Source organism: Phocoena phocoena, chromosome 3, assembly GCF_963924675.1.
Source record: "Phocoena phocoena chromosome 3, mPhoPho1.1, whole genome shotgun sequence".
NCBI classification, from domain to species: domain Eukaryota; kingdom Metazoa; phylum Chordata; class Mammalia; order Artiodactyla; family Phocoenidae; genus Phocoena; species Phocoena phocoena.
The window spans coordinates 12,342,423-12,362,372 of record NC_089221.1 but is presented as its reverse complement, the minus strand read 5'-3'; the positions used below and the strand labels follow the sequence as shown (position 1 = coordinate 12,362,372).

General features: G+C 48.2%; 1 protein-coding gene across 1 annotated transcript in view; it reads right to left on the bottom strand.

The window, feature by feature from the left end:
• TRIO (trio Rho guanine nucleotide exchange factor) overlaps nt 1–19,950 on the bottom strand; it is a 372,408-nt gene that overhangs the window by 32,494 nt on the left and 319,964 nt on the right. Inside the window, exons 35-37 of the mRNA XM_065873385.1 lie at nt 7,597–7,889; nt 6,044–6,214; nt 3,398–3,493 (exon numbers count right to left, since the gene is read on the bottom strand). Of these exons, the coding sequence (XP_065729457.1) occupies nt 3,398–3,493; nt 6,044–6,214; nt 7,597–7,889 (560 nt within the window). The remainder of the gene's footprint in view (nt 1–3,397; nt 3,494–6,043; nt 6,215–7,596; nt 7,890–19,950) is intronic.

Here is a 19,950-nt window from a genome sequence, read left to right as displayed (position 1 = left end):
CTTTGGAAGGTTACCTGAAGTCCATATGTTTTGAAAGAACAAATTTTGGGTTTTATTTCTTATTCTATTTTTCTGTTTTCCAATTCATTCATTTCTGCTTTTATCTCTGTGAATTCATTCCTTCTGCTTTTTTAAAGAAAATTTTGTTGTTCTTCTAATATCTTGAGCTACATGTTTATTTCACTGATTTTCATTCTTTCTTGTATCTCCCTTTATATTCAGATCGACAAAGAGAAGGAAACTCCAAAGTCAAATTCAGTCCCTGTAGCTGTCAGCTGCCATTGCCCACACCTTCCAATACTGATCAGGAACGTGGAGGTGGAGAGAGAGGCGAATTCCAAGGAAAGGTGTGTGGGGCGGTTTTTCCTTTTCAGACGGAATCCGCAGGTTCAGGGCGAGGAGAGTCAGTTCCCTGAACACACACCGCACGACAGCAGGACACCTTCTCCCCTCGCCTTCCCAGTCCACTGCACACACAGCTTTGGAGGGATAATGGTTCAGCATTCAAATCCGATCACGAAGTCATGAGCGCCTAAGAGCCGGCCCTCAGGAAAATGAACAGGAAGACCAAGGAGCCACAGCACACGGTGAGATATGCAGGAGTAACTCAGAGTCATGGGGAGCATGACAGGGTAAAGGATATTAAAATGGTTCACTAGAGGTTTTAGTGACAAAAAGTGCTTCCTGTGTGAGGATTAGTGACCAGAAACCAAGGGAGAGTTATGTTTCCCCTGAACCAGAAAAAGAGGGCAGAATTTAGATTACATTCCACGTAGAATGAAGAAGAGATGCGCTCACCATAAAAAGCCTAAATATGGTTCTGCAACGGGGAGGGGAGGCACGAGTGAGCGCCCAGGTGGAGGGAACCCGGCTGGGAGCTTAACAAACAGCAGTCGGTTTACCATCCCGTTTCCAGCTGAGAGGTGGGCTCAGAGAGGCGGAAGCGGTCAGTAGGAGAGTCTGAACCCACACCTATCTGATTCCAAAACGTACGCCCTTTCCACTCTGCCAACAGCTTTATGCCCGTTAACTTCAGAAGAGACATAAGTGAGTAGAAATAAGTCAGTTTCAATGGATAAAGTTTAATTATTCAGAACTTAAAAGGGGGAGTAAAGCAGTAAGAGCTGAGAGACCAGCCATAGATCTCCTCTCCATCTGAAGTCCATCTGAATTAATTACACATTAATCTCAGCCCACTTACAATGTAATCCATTCAGATACTTGCAGAATAACGACGAGCAGGTTGACAAAGTGTTGTCTCACAACATTCCTTGGGAAAACTACTTAAATTACTAGACAAAAATGATTTTAATGATCATATAACTGATGTGTATAAACGGCTGTTTTGAAAATGTTTAAGGATGTTTAAGAATGCTTGAAAACTCATTAGATATCATTTAAGCATCTTTTTAGACCATTAATCAACTTGTCTCTCAAAAACATAGCCAGGATGTGGTTTAGCTCAGTTCCTACTCACATGATCCCGAATTTTTGACCAGTGGAGTCAAGTCCTTGACTTACTTACCAAGTCCTAGCAGCCCTGCTGCCTAATGTCTTGTCTAAGCTCGAAGCCCACTGCGTCCTTCTCAGATCACAGCACAGAACACCAAGCAGGGAGAATTCCAGCTACGGCAGGGCAATACCTGTCAGTCTGAATTTTGGATACAATTCCCCATTTGACCTAGTCAACCAGCCTCATTAGAAGCTGCTTAGGGGTGGGTGGGAGAAGAAACTGGAGTTATATACATGGTACCTAGTCAATACTGGCTTTGGAAGATAAATTCCTAACTTTAAAGAAGTACAGTTAATTCTTGAACAATGCAGGGGTTGGGATGCTGACTCTCTGTATACGTGGTTCCTCGGTATCTGTGGTTCTGCTTCTGTGGATTCAATCCAGGGCAGACTGTGTTGTACTAGAGTATTCACTATTGAAAAAAATCTGCATATAAGTGGACCCATGAAATTCAAACACATGTTGTTTAAGGATCCATTGTATACTCTTTGATCTAGCAATTCCAGTGCTGGAAATTTACCCTACAGGTTTAATCACACATATAAACAAACAATGGATGTTTACAGTAGTGAAAATTGAAAACAATTGATATATATTATTATGAATTTATTTAAATAACTTATAGTAGATTTCTATCTCTGCCCCTTAGCAGCTGGTCAACTTTTTAAGCATTCTGTGTGCCTCAGTTTCCTTATCTGTAAAATGAGAATATGACAGTACATGCCTACCTCGTAGGGCTGCTGTGGGGAGTATATACAAAGAAACTGTCTGGAGGGAAACACATCAAACTCATGGAGAATGGAATGTGGGAGAGGCCGAGGGCTTTTACTTTAGGAGGTGTGACTTTTAAAAGATGCTGTAGGGTAGCAGGATGTACTAGTCTAAAATGTTGTTACCATTACTGGTTTTTCTATTTCACAGGAAAACTAAAGAAACACAGAAATTTATTGATTTCAATCAGTTAGAAACAATGCAAACCTAACTTCAATAAATCAACATTTGATTTGGGGCTTTTATTAAATGAATCCATGTTGACCAACTGGCAACAGAGAGGTCACAAAAAGAATAAAGCCCTTATACAGCAATGCAAACCCTTCTCTCTCATACACTGCAAACCCAAGTGAAAGATCTCAGAGACAGAGAGAGAGACTCCCAGTGGTACCTGTGAGTCCAATGACCCTGTGCACAGCTTTGGACAAGACTGGAGTTGACCACATTGGCTATGACAGTGCCAGCACCGCAGACAATGTGGGTGCAGGAAAGGACTGACCTTGGCTCCTGGGAGGTCCCTCTAAGCCTGTGGAATGTCCTGCCTGATGAAGTCTCTGTTTACCTGGGGTTTTGGGGCTAAGACAGACAGTCTATGCTAACAGTGTGACTTTGGGTGAGGGCTTTGGTCCACGTCCTATCTTAATCCCTGGAGAGGCAGGGGACAAGGGTGAGCCATGTGAGCTCACCCTCGTGTATGTGACTGAGCCCAAATAAAAACTCTGAACACCAAGGCTCGGTGGGGCGGGGGGTGTCCTGGCTGGTGACACCCTGCACGTATCATCCCACACTGTGCGAGGCGGGGAGAGTCAGTGTTGCGCACATGACTCCACTGGGAGAGGACAATGGCAGCTTGAACCTGACCCTCCTGGACCTGCTCCTGCACCCCTTCCCTGGCTGATCTTCACCTGTGTCTTTTCACGGCAATGAACCGCATCTGCGGCTTCTCTAAGTTCTGTAAGTCCTTCAGGCCAATTACTGAACCTGAGGGTGGGCCCGGGCTTCCCGAACTCTGTCCTGCAGACCAGAGCCACACCTGGATGAGGGCCCGCCCACCTACAAGTAGCACCCTGGAGCAGCTTCCAGCCCTCAGCCTGAGTCTCTGGGGAGCCTTACCATCTTGCTTTTCACGAGTTCCTCGATCGCACTGACAAGCTCGGCTGCGCTTGGCGTTTCGGAGCTGGTGGGCCGGACTAATAACCGAGAAGAGGCCTATGGAGGAAGTCGAGAAAAAGAGAGGGGGAGGGAAATGCATCGTGTTAGTCACTGGGCAGACAGAATTCTCCTGCAAGCTCAATCTCCTTTCAAAAGTAATTCCAGACAAAAAGACCACAAGTTTGTCTTTGTTTGCATTTATTTAAAGCCATCTTTTAAAATTTACAATATTCTGACATGAAATACTAAATAAGACCTGTCTGGGATACATGTGGAAAGCAGACGAAGTCTGTTTCTAATCAGCAGTCATGTACCATCAGAATGTTTTTCAAAGAGGTGACTGGGCACGGGAAAATTCTAACTTTTGCAACTGCTGGCTAGGCTACTGGCTAAGGAGGAAAAGGCAGAGAATCTGATCAACAGAAGAGTGAAAGGCTTAAGGGCTAATGAGTGAACCCTTTAAAAAATCGGGAAACAAAACTGGATACTAAAAATGGCTTTACTGTGTGGATGGGGTTAAAAGAAAGAAACAAGAAAAGGAAAGGAACCGGGAGTACTGGCCAGACAGGGAAGAGGGGGACAAGCTCACCATTTTCTGTGCCATCCACTTCCCCAGTGATTAGTGCAGAGGACAGGAGATCTGTGGCCTCACAAGCTATCAGATGCCATTTACGGCTAGAGTCGGGGTGTACAGGGGTGGACAGGTAAGGAATCTGGGGGAGGGGCTACTGAGTTCGAGTTTCAGTAATTAGCAAACACGCTGTGTTTGCAGATTACTTGCACCGTTAATTTACTGGAAACTAGAAGAGGGGTGTAATATGAACCTTGCTTCATATTAAGGACAGCAGAGATGCATGTGACACACGGCTAGCTGTCCTAACGATGCATGTCTCACAGCAGACAGATACGGATTTATACGTTTACAACGAGGCTGTTACAATGCGGATCCAGATATGCACTTGGCAAAACAAATGTTGGCTTGGTCTAATGAAATCTGGAAGATGAGGTGAAGAAAACAAGGAAAAAATTCAAATGGAGAGGTAAGGAAACTGAGCCAAAACAGACACAGAACACAAATCAACATAATGCTGCAGTGAAAGTTTACGAAAAGAGAAAACAGAACAAAACAAAACATTAGTCACAAGATAATATACTCTCCGGGAACATCACTATAGACTTTTTGTAAAGGAAGAATTTCTGTGGGTAATACCCAAAGAGGTAACACAATAACCAATAAGTGATTTTGGCAAACAGAAGAATATAGTGCAATCCACTCTTTCAATGGAGAAAAATACCCTCTTATTCGGTAAATAAGTCAACCAGGCCTGGCACCTCACTTTCGGCTAACCATCCACATTTACACAATTCCGGTTTTCTGCTTTTAAAACGCTATGGCTTAGAACGCTACAAAATAACCCAGGAGCTGTCAGAGCCTGGCTTCCTGGCGGGTCTGCTCTGGGCAGTGGGGCGCGAGCTTCTCTCCCATCTCAGGCCACCCTGCCCACCGCCCCCCACCCCATGGCACGGGGTCTGTACCTCAGATGCCCTCCAAACCCCAGTCTCGAACCCAAGCTCCCTCCTTCTGCCAAGCCCACTGCAGCCCTGCTGTGCACTGAGGGCCCCGGAGCAGGAGGGAGAAGAGGAGTTCTACAGAGAAGGCGCCTTAGGTTAAGGCTAACGCGTGATCGGCCTTTGGCCTCACGGCCGTCGATCACTGAGCCAGGGCGACCCCGGGTCATCACGCACGAGCCCATCCAGCGAGTGACTGTGTTAGCACTGAGGGAAGTCAGGGAAGGAAAAAGGGGAAGAAGGGGGAAAACTGACGAAAACTTCTGTTTTATTCAGAAACCTTAGTTTCTGCCAAAAAAAAAAAAGCACCAGTAATGACTCCATAGGATGGTTTTCAACACCTGCCAATTTGGAGAAGCAGGATGGGCCAGAAATTGAGAGGATGTATAAGCCACAGTTACCAGGTTTCCTTCTTGATATTTTAGGGCTGTACAGAGTAATTTTAGATTATGTAAGAACTCAAAACAACCCACAAAACAAAAAATAAGATTTACTTGGCTTGAAGCCTCTGCATACGTCCAAAGAGGAAATTCATGGTTTCGAACTGATTCCTGCACTTTGACAAACTCCGGTTTGACCCAGATGTTTGCCATGTTGGTAAAAGGAACTGGACAGCAATACCATCCCGTCTGAAAACCACACCTGTGTGCAGACACCTAACAGAGAGAACCAGATGGGCTCGTGTGCGTTTAGGACGCAATCACGCAGGTGGCGTGCGACTTCTCTGCCCTCTCAGGGACCCTGGTTAGTACAGTGAGAAAAATTAAAATGACTTGAAAAGTAGCAATTACGAAAGCATCCATTAAAAATGCACTGAACGTCTGTATACAAGCGCACGTGTACGAGAGACTGCGTGGGTTCCTACAGCTTAGTCTAAATGGCCTTTGCTATCTATACTTTTGGGGTGAAAGGCATCTTCCAGGTGCCTTTTCACAGCCCGGGTCGCTCTCTATGTCCTGCAAGGAGGCTGGGGCACGGCGGCAGGCAACCACCAGGCCCTCTCCTGGCGAGGCTCGGTGTGGGCGTGGGCCCCCTTACCTTGTCGTCCTGTGAATCCGGCTGCAGCAGGCTGTGCTGCTGGATGGCCATGGGCGGGGGCAGGGGCACGGCATCGGCGCCCTCCTCCCCTTCTTCCTCTCCGCAGCTCTGCATGCCCGAGGACGAGGATTTGGAGAGCGTGCCGCTGCTCAGGCCCTCGTTCCGGCCTCTCTGAAACCAGACCGACATTCGCCCATTGGAACCCGGCCCTGACTGTCCAATGTCAGTCCACAGAAACTGAGCCCTCAGGGGTTAACTGGAAAAGCACAGCCGGGATCGAAACTGAGAGCAGAAATCAAGGCCAAGCTCCTTCCAACCCTGGCGGGAGCTTCCACTCCCTCCAGCAACCCAGCTCCCTCGCTTGCCAACTTGGACGAGGGAAGGGCCACTGACAGTGTCTTGGGAAGGGACTGCCAACGTTAACCGTTAGGCTCTGAACACATCTGATCTTCAAGAAGCCAATTTAAAAAGAAGGTTCAAAACTCTGAACCATAACCCTTAGTTTCTCTAGTCTCATACTTCACTTTTTGTTACTTTGCTCAAATAAAACTCACTGACATCAGGAGGACATAAAGAAAAATACAATTCAAGGTGTACTTTAAGAATCTGAATTAAGTATCTCATTAATTTCCCCGTTCTTACTTTTAGAAAAAAATTTCAGTTTTTCATTTCTATCACGGGGACACAGTATATATAAAACAGAGAGATGAGGACATAAATGAACCATACGCTCCAGTGAAAACCCACGGTGAAAACACACCCGGGCAAAAAGCAGCAGAAACCCCACATCTGCAAAATAAATTGAACGATACAAATCCTGTCTTCTCTCTCTCTCTCTGCCTTTTTTTGAGCCTGTGAGGGAACTGGGAGATAGGGGTCCAAGTTAAAAACTCTGAGGGCCCCTCACTGATACCACACTGCTGAAGGTTCATCTTGGGGACCATAAAGGAATTCGGTTCCTTGCAGTATAATTTTAAGCTCCCACCTCCTCCAAAACAGGGGAAATTAAAAATAATTCCTGGCTGACCTACATACATTTATCTTCGATGACATGAGAATAAGCCAGTGTTTACTGCTGGGTCAGCAAAGTATATTAACTGTGTGCTTTCTACTCAGGACAAGACATAAGCATGAATGTGTATGAGTACGGGGGCAGGGGTGGTGGTGGAGGTAAGTGGAGGATGCAAACATTCCCTTAGTCCTTCCAAGTCTAAAACTGGTGCTTTCCTTGCAAAATGCTGCCCCCGTGGTTGAGTGCTAACCTCAGGGGCCACGTAAATCTTTTGCCTCCCGGGAGGCACCCCTGGCTTTGCCTGTGATGGAGGTGAGAGGGGGCTACGGTGGCCGGGCACCACGTTCTCCTGAAGCAGGCGGGGTTGCCCACGGTCCTCTGATTTCTTGATCCGAGGCCACGCGTGGGTCCCTGACTCTAGACGCTGCTAGAGGAACGGAGCGGGGCTCTGACCCTGGTCCTTTCCAGAACTTAGGGAAAACCACCAGACGAGTGTATTCGCTGTTCCCAGGACCCGGAGGGAGATGCCGGAGGCCCTGACCTCTTCCACCGTCTCGTCCTGCGGGGTGGCCGCGCTGTCGTCCGAGTCCTTCTGCGAGCCGGCGTCGGCACTCTTGCGGACCTCCCTGCTCTTCTTGTGCTTGTGGGCCAGCTTCTTCACGTGCCCGTCAGCCTTGCCGCTGCTCAGCCGCCGCACCGGGCTCGTCAGCCACTTGCGCAGCGTGTTGCCTGGGCGCTTGGGGCCCGGGGAGCTCTGCGCCCCCATCATGTGGGGCTGGAGGGAGGCCACGGAGGCAGGCGGGCTGGCATCGTTGCTGGAGACGGACAGCGAGTCTGCGGGGCAAGAGCGAGAAACAAACAAGTGTGACTGGCAGCCCCCAGAGTCCTGGTTGGTGCCGCCGTGCCGGCGAGCAGCGTCACCACCCAGGCGAACACCAAGTTCAGGGGCCGCCGGGAGTGGCGTCTGGTGGCTCTGCCCTGGGGGGAATGTCCACATGCTCACCCATCAAATGGCTCCCCAACTTGAGCTTTGCTAGCGGTGATTCTTCTCCAGGTGTATTGCCCCCTCCAAAACCCCCCAAGTCACCAGTCCTGGAGACCAGCATCATTATCGCACAGGCTCAAAATGTCACTGTCACTCAAAATATCACAGACATTGGAGGACACACTGTTTGAATTATTTTCACCCATCTCCTCGATAGACAAGAACCAAGAAAGAATGGCTTAAAGAAGAACTTAAAGGAAGTTAAAAACTAATCCTGGTGGATAAATGTACAGTTTCACTCACTCCCATGAATAGAAGTACCACTCAATAAATAAACATGGGCTTCCTTGGCGGCGCAGTGGTTAAGAATCCGCCTGCCAATGCAGGGGACATGGGTTCGAGCCCTGGTCTGGGAAGATCCCACATGCCGTGGAGCAGCTAAGCCTGTGCGCCACAACTGCTGAGCCTGTGCTCTAGAGGCTACGAGCCACAACTACTGAGCCTGCACTCTAGAGCCCACGAGTCACAGCTACTGAAGCCCGTGTGCCTAGAGCCCATGCACTGCAACGAAGAGTAGCCCCTGCTCGCCGCAACTAGAGAAAACCCACGCGCAGCAACAAAGACCTAATGCAGCCAAAAATAAATAAATAAACAAATAAAATGTTTAAAAAAATAAATAAATAAACACACACGAGTATAGGCACACCTTGGGGACGTCGTGGGTTCGGTTCCAGACCACTGCCATAAAGCCAATATCGCAATAAAGTGAGTCATAAAGTTTTTGGTTTCCCAGGGCATATAAAAGTTATGTTTCCACTTATTGTAGTCTATTCAGTGCCCGATAGCATTGTCTAAAAAAATGTACATACTTTAATTAAAAAATACTTTATTGTTAAAAAATGCTAACCATCAACTGAACCTTCAGTGAGCTGTAATCTTTTTGTGGGTGGAGGGTTTGAAAAATTGCAAGACTCAACAAAATGTGACACAGAGACAAGAGCGAGCAAACGCCATTGGAAAAATGGCTCCAACAGACTTGCTCGATGCAGAGCTGCCACAAACCTTCAATTAGTTAAAAACGCAGCATCTGTGAAGTACAGAAAAACAAAGTACAATAAAACGAGGTATACTTGTATATATGTACACGTGCGTGGGTGTATAGACGTGAGCTGGTCAGGCACTGTGACAAACGGCACCCTTCTAGAAAGTTCAGTGTGGAAGGGTAAAGCTGGCTGGTTCACTGGGAAATCCGGCTCACGGCCCCTTGTTTCCCAGCCGTTCTCTGGAACTACACAGGCATCTTGCAGCCTCTGCTCTCAGCCTCAGCAAAGTTACTTCACGTGTTGGAGAAAATATCAGTAACACTTAACAAAACAACAACACATTTTAAAAAGAAATGTGAGTAGGAGAAACCTTCCTCAAGTAACCAAAATGTTACTTGAAAATATAGCCAAATGAATCTTCTCACTGGATTTGAAAAATTAAATACAGTCGACCCTGAGTTGTTAATTTTTCAGGAGAAAAAAGGAGATATAAACACACTTAGGTAACAGCTGACACTCAACAGATCTGTGGAATTACGTGAGACGTTACTTTACAAACACAAGACCAGTGACCTGGGACACTTCTTGGCCCCGTCCCGAGCACTGGACTCTGGAGGACTCCTCCCACAGCAAAATGGAATAAACCGCTTCACTTCAGGAAATGGAAGGAGCGAGATCATTCACTATATGCTTGTTATTTTCTTAAATCTTGTTAAGTCTTGAAAATTAAAATTAACCTTTAAAAAGATGATGTTATTCAGCTGCCTGTATTAGCTGTATTTACCTCTGCGGCACTGGAGACCATTACCTGCTGCAGTTACAAAGCAAGGCAGTTAATTCCAGTCCTGTGATTACACGTACGAGACAGTTGACAGCAGTTTCCCGCTCACGCTCAGATGCCCGGGCGAGACAGCGGAGCGCCGTCTGACTGCTGCCCGTTCCCTCCTCGGCCGAGCCTTGCAGGGGAGCAGGGGAGAGGGTATAATCTTCCATAAACAGATGATGCGTTTCAAGCTGGATCACTCATTCTTAAAAGTCTAGGTTTTCTCAGAGGCAGACTCAGGCTCAATACAGCATCTCCCCCTTCCTCGTGTATATATGTGTGTGTGAGCATATATTTTTATTTTATTTCTTTTCATAGAAGAGTGACTAAAACGTCCCCACGTCAGCCTCGTTCTCCTCAGGTACCATCGGGAAGAGGTAGCAGAACGAAGCCATGAAGTTAACAGCACACCTGCTGTAAAGAGCTTCCTGGGGACTTTCTCAGGTGCTGACTTAGGGTAAAGGGCAAACAAGGCAGGCACTGTCGCTACCCTGGGCACTCCTGCTGCGGTGACAACAGGAAGGACAGAAGGAAGAGGAGGGGTTGCACAATCCATGTGTAGATGATACTTTATTCAGCTAAAGTGTTTCTAAGTACCAACTATCAATGTTAGCAAGGCACTGTGCTGGCCACAGCAGGGGATGTAACTTCATAGTCGTTTACTGTGCCTTTACTGTGCTGGGATGCAGACCCAAGCCCTGTACTTGCCACTGGACAGAGATGGCAAAACCTACATCCTCCTTTACCCCGGGGACCCACCTGCAGGGCTTTCAGTGATCACATAACCATCATTCAGGCAGAACTGTGACACTTCATGCTGTAAACGAGTACAAACCCTGGTAGAGGTTGAGAAGAAGGAGAATCAGGTGGAGGGATCACGGAGGCCTTCCTAAAGGAGGTGACGCTGAAGCTGGCCTTTGAAGGAGCTGGGCCCGAATAACCCATTAGGAGGAGCTCACAAGGACATAAGCTCCAGGAGGGTGGGGGCCTCGTCTGACGTGTCTCCGGAGGTGTGCCCAGGGCCTGGCGCGGTGCCTGGCGTACAGCAGACACCTATGAAGTATCGACTGGAAACAGCAGAAATCCCAGCCCAGAGAAACAGAGCAAGCTGATCCACGGCCCTATTCTCGGGACGGGCGTTTCTTCGAGGAATATTCACTCAGCCGAGTAACCACACAAGACAGAGAACCACGAAGGCGGCGCCCGGGGGGAGGAGGGGGGGCGTCCCCGACAGGTGATGAGCGTCCGTGACGGAGCTCCGTGGTAGGAAAACGACAGAGGCAGACTCGCTTTCATAAAGCCAAATCAACTGCAGGCCTTAACGTCACCAGCAGAACCCTCACACGTCACAAGTGACAGGGACACCGCCTAAGCCAACAAACGAACCTTCCACGTGTCTGGGTGCCTAAAAGCAAGCATCTGGGGGGACGCAGCACGGGAGCAGTGCGGCCCATAATATGAACCTTCAGTGAAGAGGCTGCCCACCGGGAGACCTGGCATGGTCTCTGTGTCCCCCAAACGTGCGGGGTTACGGAGAAGTGAGAGCTCTGGGCCGGGTGGGCAGCTGAGGGCCGTCGCCCCGACACGCAGACCTCGCCCCCGGGCAGCAGCCCCAGCGGCCTTAGGCGGCACGAGGCGATGAACTGCAGTCCATCACCAAGGCCTCATGGGACCCGGCTGGCTTTGCAAGTGTGATACTCAGGGCATCCCTGCCTTGCTTAGGAAAGGAGATGGTGGTTCACCAAATGGTTCAAAAAGAAAAAGAAATTAGAGACGACCCTGCCAAGCTTCTCTCTGCGTGCTCAGCCGCATAGGAGTTGGTTCTCTGCACTTCGAGAAGCAGGTTCAAAAGAGAGTTTTTTCCCTCAGTTGGCAGGTTGAGCATTACCAACGTGGCCGTGGCCTGACCGGTCCAGCCTAGACCCAGGAGGGAGGCAAAGCTGCCCAAGGTCAGAGCTCACCAGGGCTTCAGGGAATAGCGGTTCTCTTCTTGAGCTACTATTTATCGTCATTTAAGTAACATTATTTCACTTTACTGGAATATTCATGACTTAGAAATATGCTAGCAGTGGGCTTCCCTGGTGGCGCAGTGGTTGAGAGTCCGCCTGCCGATGCAGGGAACACGGGTTCGTGCCCCGGTGTGGGAGGATCCCACATGCCGCGGAGCGGCTGGGCCCGTGAGCCATGGCCACTGAGCCTGCGCGTCCGGAGCCTGTTGCTCCGCAACGGGAGAGGCCACAACAGTGAGAGGCCCGCGTACCGCAAAAAAAAAAAAAAAAAAAAAAAAAAAAGAAATATGCTAGCAGCAATTACAAACTAAGAAGAAAATTTTGTCGTTTCTTAAATTTTACCTTGAAAAATCTATTTCGTTTCAGAAGTCTGAAAATGTAGAGGAAAAATTTCTTCCTCTGTCTCTGAGATTAACAGATATTTCGTGCTGTGCACATCTGATACATTAGTCACAATCCGGGGGATTAGCAATGAAAAAAATGACCACAGACTAAACAAACAGATACATTCCTTCTCTCTCCAGTTTGTTTTTAACAATAATACTTAATTCTTCATGCTGTTTGACACTTTCCAAAAAAAAAAATCTTATTTTTTTCTTTTCAACATAGAAACTCATTTTGCCCAAATCAATGGGTTTTAACAGTCCATTTACACGCTCTGTGACATAATGCATAAATCAGATTTTAAAACACTTAAAAATTACTTAAACTTAAGTCAATGATTAATAGAATGAAATAAAGGACCTGCTATTATTTTTCATTATCTTAAGAACAGACTTTGACCCCTAGACCCACTGCTCTGCTCCAAAACTTAAATTAAACAACGGGTCCTAATGACATCTAGTAGAATTAAGGTCTCCAGTGTTACCGGGCAAAAGGTAAGCGTGACTCACACGATAAACGAGTTCGGTGGTCTCCTTGGGAAGCTCCTAAATTACTGCACACAGGTGCCTCACGCAGCTGAGCTCCCGGCGGCCCTGACACGCTGCGTCTGAAGGTCACGATTGGGCACAGACGCTGCTGGGAAGGCCCCCTTCCTCCCTCTGAGACCCCTCCTCTCTGTTCGGGTGGATTGTGGGCGGCTCAGGCCAATGACAAGAGTAATCCTAGGGCGGAGGCCCACGGCCAGGCTCTGCATCTCCCTTTCATGACTGCAGTTCCAGCTGGGTAACTGTCAGGACAGGAAGCCACCGTGACCTAGACTCCAGGCTACACGTGGGCGGGCGCTGGGTCTGGGTTGTTTACAGCTACGTGCTCAGCTGGCACACCCTTGGAGCTTGGTAAGTTTATGGTGAATATATAACGAATGGGTCGGGACTTCCCTGGCGGTCCAGTGGCTAAGCCTCTGAGCTCCCACTGCAGGAGGCACAGGTTCGACCCCTGCTTGGGGAACTAAGATCCTGCACGCAGCCAAAAAAAAAAACAAAAACCAACAACCGAACGGGTGAGTCAGCGGATCGACTGCCAGCTACAGGCTGTTTTCCAGCCTGAGCTCACGAGCCTGATAACGTACGCTGACCCCGTGAACAGTGACATCCTGACTTGGTGCTATACCCCACCAGTTTGGAGACGAGCTACAGGTCACATCTAATCTTCGTCCAGCTTGTGAGTCTGTGAACTATGTACGTACAAGATGGTAACTCAGAGTAGATGAGAGCTGTCCCTGTACCGGCCTGCCCTATGTGATGCCTTCTTGCAGGCGAGAGCCAGGCCCAGGAGCCCTTGGTGAGTGTGGGGAGCACGTGAACACCCCCCAGCACGTGTGGTGTGGGCAAGGCGGCAAAAAGAGGGGTCGGGACCGAACTCACCTGAGAAAGACGATGGAAAACTCATTTGTCACTCAAGGCGACTGTACTGTCCCTGTTCCCATCTCTTGCCTTCCCCTCAACTCCTACTTTCTTGGAAGACAAAAAAGACTCGACATTCAGTACATTCAGTACTGCTGCCTTTCTACCCTGTCACCACCGTCCACATCTATGAGGATGCCGGCACTCACAACATGCCTTGTTGGGATGTGCCTGTCGCTTTCCAGCCTGGGGAAGCTCCGCTGATGCAAGGTCCAGGTGGGAGATCAGCTGAGGACGTCGGAAGGACTCTGGACTTGTCACAGGGTCTGAGTTTGAGACTGGCTCTTCCACTCCACGGCCCTGACCCAGGCCAACATCCTGGCACCTGAATTCCCTCGTCTCCCAGGGCTACGGTAGGATTACATGAAGGAGGGAGAAGGAACGAGCTTTGCAAATTGTAAACTGCTATTCGCAAACATAAGATGGTTGAGGCAAGCTTCTCCCGGACTCCCTGGTAGCACAGAACTTGCTACATGGCATGCATGCAAAACTGTGAGTACCCAGACAACGGCGATTTGGATTAATGATTTTCCAATCGTAGGCCTAGCGTGGTAAACAGCTACATACTCAAAATCATTTTTAGATGTATGAATGATGAGTGAGGCAACTTAGATGAATTACTTCATTCTGTTCCCATTTAAAAAAATAACTTGTCCCTTATTAAGAGGACAGGGTAAACTGTAGCATAAAGATACTGTCAGCACGTCCCACTCATTTCAAAAGACGCTCATGTGTGTATAAGAGAAAGCCAGTTGTGAGCTGCCTGAAGCCCTAAGAGGGGAAATCAAAGTTTCTCTTATTTTGAAGGGAAAACAACCCCACAAAGATGGTTCTCTGCTGAAGTCAGAGTTCACCCAAAGTCCATGCTAGATTTCTTCTTAAAATTAAGAAAAAAACTTAAAAAAAAGGAGGGGGAAGCGGGAGTCCTGCCTCTCCGGCCGCCACAGCAGAGTTCCACCATGGGAACACACACAGCCCCAAACTGCTGGGAGAAGGGAAACCGCCCTCTAGTCCCAGTCTCGACAGTTGAGACATCTGTGATTAATAAAGCCTTTTTTTTTTTAATGTAAGAAAAAAAGGAAAAGGGACCATATCCTGCTAGCTGCAGACTGAGAAAAGGATCACGTTTCATTTTAACCCTCTCCTTGTTTTCACGATGGTAAGAAGGCGTGAAGATGTTCCTAAGTGTCCCAGAGTACAGACCGGATTGCCGAGGGCGCTGTCCCTGAATTCAAAACGCCAGCCCCTGAGTTTGAACACGCTTCACCAACACGCCCTCTTGCTTGCCTTCATTTCAGCCCTAGCAGCATAGGGGCTCCAGGAGGACAGAGATCGCTGCTGCTATGTTCAGACTGTATCTCTAGAGTATAAGGTTTGCCTTTCCCTTCAAGCGAGCGCCTCATAGATTAATGGCCATTCAAAGCAATGGGGCAGCGGTTCCACACTCTCCCTGGCAGGTACTGGGCGTGGGTATCTGACAAGTCGTCCAGTTTCCTAACAGTGAAATGACTGTGATTCTTTACCAGGCTGCTGCGGGGAAAAGGAACAAAGATGGTCTTTGTAAACATATAGGCTAACACAAACACGAGGCAGTACTCACATTTTTACACAGAAAAAGGAACTGTGAAAGACAAGCAATAAAACAGGATGCAGTGGGGTGGTGAGATGTGTAAGGATCCATCTGAAAGACAGGCACCCCGGGCTGAGAGGAGGAAGAGAGAGCAGTTGGAGAGCAAAGCCGGATCTCTCTGACGGCTGGTGCTGCCGTCTTCGCTGTGTCACCGAGCGTCTGCTGTGACAGGCACCCTGCACTCTGCAGCACCGGCCAAACGTGCACACGTGGGACCAATGCCAATGGCCTGTCACGTCTGAGGCACGACCACCGCGCAGAGGCGGACACTCAACATTGGGACACTTTCCAACAAACAGCTGACTCACATTTCAACTGCTCCTCCACGGAGGCTCCCAGAGCAATTTCAGCTGATTAGTTTTCAAGGAAGATATTCCCATCTTTCTGTCCATTGTAGGTGTTCAAAACTATCTGTCAAATGAACCTTGCAGGGCTGTCTTGATGCAGACTCCAAACAGGGTAAGCTGAACTCAGAGCCTGGCACCCTCCCAAAGCAAAGTGCTAATTTACAGTTCTGGTTGGAAGGACTTAAAGAAATGCTTATTTAGCCATTATTGCTATGGGCTAGAAAAAGATAATTCAAGGCCACTTTGAGGCTGAAAACAATTCCATCAGACCATTTTAGAACAGACTGGGCAGGGTTTGATCGGGTATGCCTGGCCTCTGGTACCTTCTCAAACCACCGTCTTGTCATGAATTCAATGCAGCAAATCACCTTTTATTTAGGGAATTCTTCCACTGTATCAGAAAGGTTGTAATGTACACGTGGAAGTCGGGTCTACAGGTTACTTATAAATCACAGAGAGAATAAGTTGTTGGCTTATGATTGCTGACTGGGTTGGTTAACGTATTTTAGAGCAAAATTTTCTGAGTAAACGATTGTCATTTGTCTCTACATTTTTCAAACTGGATTTTAAGTCCCTGCTTTTAGAATCAAGGTAACTTTTTTGGGGGGGAATAATAATTGAAAACGATCACACACTAGAGATTCTCCTGAAGGTCACACAGAAAGTGAGGTCGTCCTAAATCATTCTTCCGGATGCATTTCTCGGGATCACATCTTCTCTCTGATTTACACAGTGATTACAATTGCCTGGGCAGGCTAGGTGTCTTAATTCACAACAATGAGGAGTGAGGTGAAGCTGGGGTATTACGTGGAGAACTTGAAGTAACTAAGAAGTAACTGACTGCCTGGTGATACGGTTACACTTTTGGTGGGTCAGAATATAAGAGCAAGTACTTTATAGTACTTGCCCAAATTTAAATCCTTTTTCTATTTGTGAGTAAGCATCTGAACACTTTTCTTGCTAGACTCCTAACTTTCCACCCTGGTCACCTCACTCGTCTCCTGTCTGTGAGAGTCCTTGTTTCATAATTTGTTCCTCAGCACGATAAAGACGCACCAGGGGCTGAGACACGGGCTTGGACCGGACGCTGCATCCTCGGTGGGTTATCTGCTCCTCTGCCCACCCCTAGGCGCAGGTGGGCCAGGGCTTCGCTCCGGGCTGTCAGTGTCATGGCAAATGCATGTTAACATGGGAAACGATCTTTTTTTTAAAAGTTAGAAGCTGCACAGAGGCACCGAGCGCGGATGTGGGATGGTAATGACTGAAAATGTGGCATAAGGGTATTAAAAACCAGCTTCACATACTTCGCAATTTGGTGCAGTGGGTCCTCAATGCAGAAATGGGAACTCTGTCTCTGCTTCAAATATGAAGTGGATACAGAAAACACGAAGAAGCAAGATAAATTCCCCATTTTTTTTTTTTTAAATAATCCCTAGATTTAACCAAGAGGTCCAGCATAGCACGGCCATGGATCACGCAGTAATGAAGAACACATGGTCTCTGCTGCCTGAGAAAACGCACATGAATGACCAACACATTCACTGTTCCCTGTGCAGCCCCCTTCCACAAACTCACACCATGGGAGCGCTCACTCTCAGGCCACCTCCCGGGACCGCTGAAAGGAAGAACATAAGGTAACTACTGGCATCAATTAAAACACTCAACTAGAAACAACTGGACCCAACTGGAAGCAACCTTTTTCTTTGTGAAGGCTGAAAAGCAAGGGTGTGTGTGCCCACACAGAGCAGCTGACCCGTTTCGTGCACTAGTCCTAGGGAGTCGTGTCATAAAAAGAGAGGGTCCTCGCACCAGCACCTCTCAGCAACGTGAGAAGCAAGAGAGACCCAAGGCTTGTGACCTCTACCCAAACAGAGCATGCAAACAGCACCCACATGTGCGATTCGCTCTTTGAATCTTAGGGAACCTCTAAATGCTATTTATTCTTGGTATGGCTTCTGAAAACACCTAAACCACGACATAGTCTTTGGAAAACGTGGCTGTGTCACAAACACAAAACTTCAAGCGCTGTTCTTCCGCCTCAGATTCATTCTTGTGAGAAATGCTAACCTGTCAGAATTTCTAGTCAAAACCCATCTCGTTTGAAAGGTTTGCCCTCCATCCGAATGTCACTGCTTGAACTTCCAAAAAGGAAATGTGAAGAAATTAAATAAAGATAAAAGCAGATGGCATAATCCTTTCCTTGGCGAATCAGATGAACGGGATAGCACATACTGCCAAAGTGGAAAGCTGAAACACTCCAGAAATGACATGAGGAGGGAGGAGTCATTATTGACAGTGGATAATAGAAAGGGTGGGTGAGTCTGGATCAATGTAAGGCATTTAATACAAATCTAGTGAACTGAGTTATGAAGCCCTCAACAAAACTGGACCTGGCTCATTTGTGGGATGAGGAACATTCCAGGTATCAGTGGGTCTGCGGCTGGTGACTGTTTATCACCAGGCTGTTGGCTTCTAGGAAGAGACGAGATTGGGAGCTGCTATGCCTGGTGACCAGAAGGCTGGGAGAGGGCAGCCGTGTGCCAAGGGGCAAAAGGGGCCGTGGCAGAGACACGGCTGTGCTGTGACCTGCCTGCCTGACCCGCTCCCAGGGGTGCGGCGGGGAAGGGCGGGAGGACCTGCGTCACCTGCTGGCCCGGAGGATGGAGCAGACGTCCTCCAATGGTTAAAACCATGCGGTCATAAAACGACGACGCTGTCAGAAAGCCCTCTTCTTTGGAATGCCAATGTCATGCCGGGGCTCACTTCTAAGGGGATCTTTCTCTGCTCTGGGCAAACACTGGCTTTGTTTGAGGAGAGTTTCTAGCCCATGCTCCTGTCTCCTTGGAATGACAGGGCCATTTTCTCTGTTTTTTGGTTTTCTTTTGGTTTGGTTTTTAATGCGGACTAGCCCTTGAAATACACATTTTTGGGGAGATGAACAGCAGGCTTTTCCTGCAACCAAAACTCTATGCTGCCCCAAAAGGGAGAAGAAACCCCTGAAGGGCTGTCTCGCCAGGGAGGGCTGGGAGGGGGTTTGGGCTCATTCCTGACTTTCATACAAGGACAAAAGCAGATGTTTCAAGATATCCTTGCTGCATGAAAGAAAGACACTTTTCCAAAAAAAAAAAAAACGACATAAAAGTGAGACCAGAAACACACACACACACACCTTGCAAGCTGCAGACGTTTACATCCCCATGCCGCCATCCCCAACCTGACACTCTCCCAACCCAGCCCCCATACTCCGAATGGACGGGTCCCCCCGCACCCCCCGGGGATATCTGAAGGGTGAAAGGCTGGTTAGCAGCAGCCTCATATGGAAAGCTCTCCAGCCAGCGAGTGGCCCTGCTGCCCACCCTGCGCCCCACGTGGCGCTGGCTGCAGGTGAAGTCCCGGGCCTTGGAAGTGACTGATGACACCAGCGCTGACACCCAGTGAGGGCAGAGGCGTGGGAAGGGGGCCCTCTGACACCTCACCTGGCTCCACGGCCCCCTCCTACGTGATTAAAAGGTGTCAGCCCGAGACCAGGCTGCTTCTGTGGGGGTTCTGCACGAGAGGGTGCTGCCCCTGACCGCCGTGACCACACTGCCACGCTGGCAATGAATGACACCCTGCGGGCTGCTGCTCTGGCCCAGGGCTGCTTAAACGCTTAGAAAGCACAAAAGCTCCCAAAGGTGCCTCTGTTTGTTCGGCTTTTTCGGAGGCTGAGATCCTCTGTGTCCCCCACCCCCCCCACCAAAAGTCAAATGGCTGTTCTTTTCTTTACGCAAAGAAAACATAATTAAAAAAAAATATTTCTGCGTCTTTCTCAGATTGCTTAGTATTTAGTATACTGCTAACTTAGGGATAATGAGGTTTCCTCTGTGATAAAATGGTGGGTTGTTGATTCTTAATTTCTTGATTTGCGAAGCTATTTCCAAGGCAATACAGTATATATTATTGCCCTGAATGGATAATCATCTTTTAAGGGAACAGAAAGTTAATTTGTGGGGGAAAAAGGAATCACACGGTGCTCACAAAATATTCCCTCCATCTCATCCTGGCTTTCAGAGGTTCTTACACTGCTAATTAGAACCATGAATGTTTAACCCGTGGGCAAAATTGTCCCTGCTGTCAAACACAAAGTGTTAGTCAGTGGAAGATCTAATCTTATTTGAGGGAGGCTGACATTCGGAACTGTGTTCTTCATGATGGATATTGATGCTTTCGAT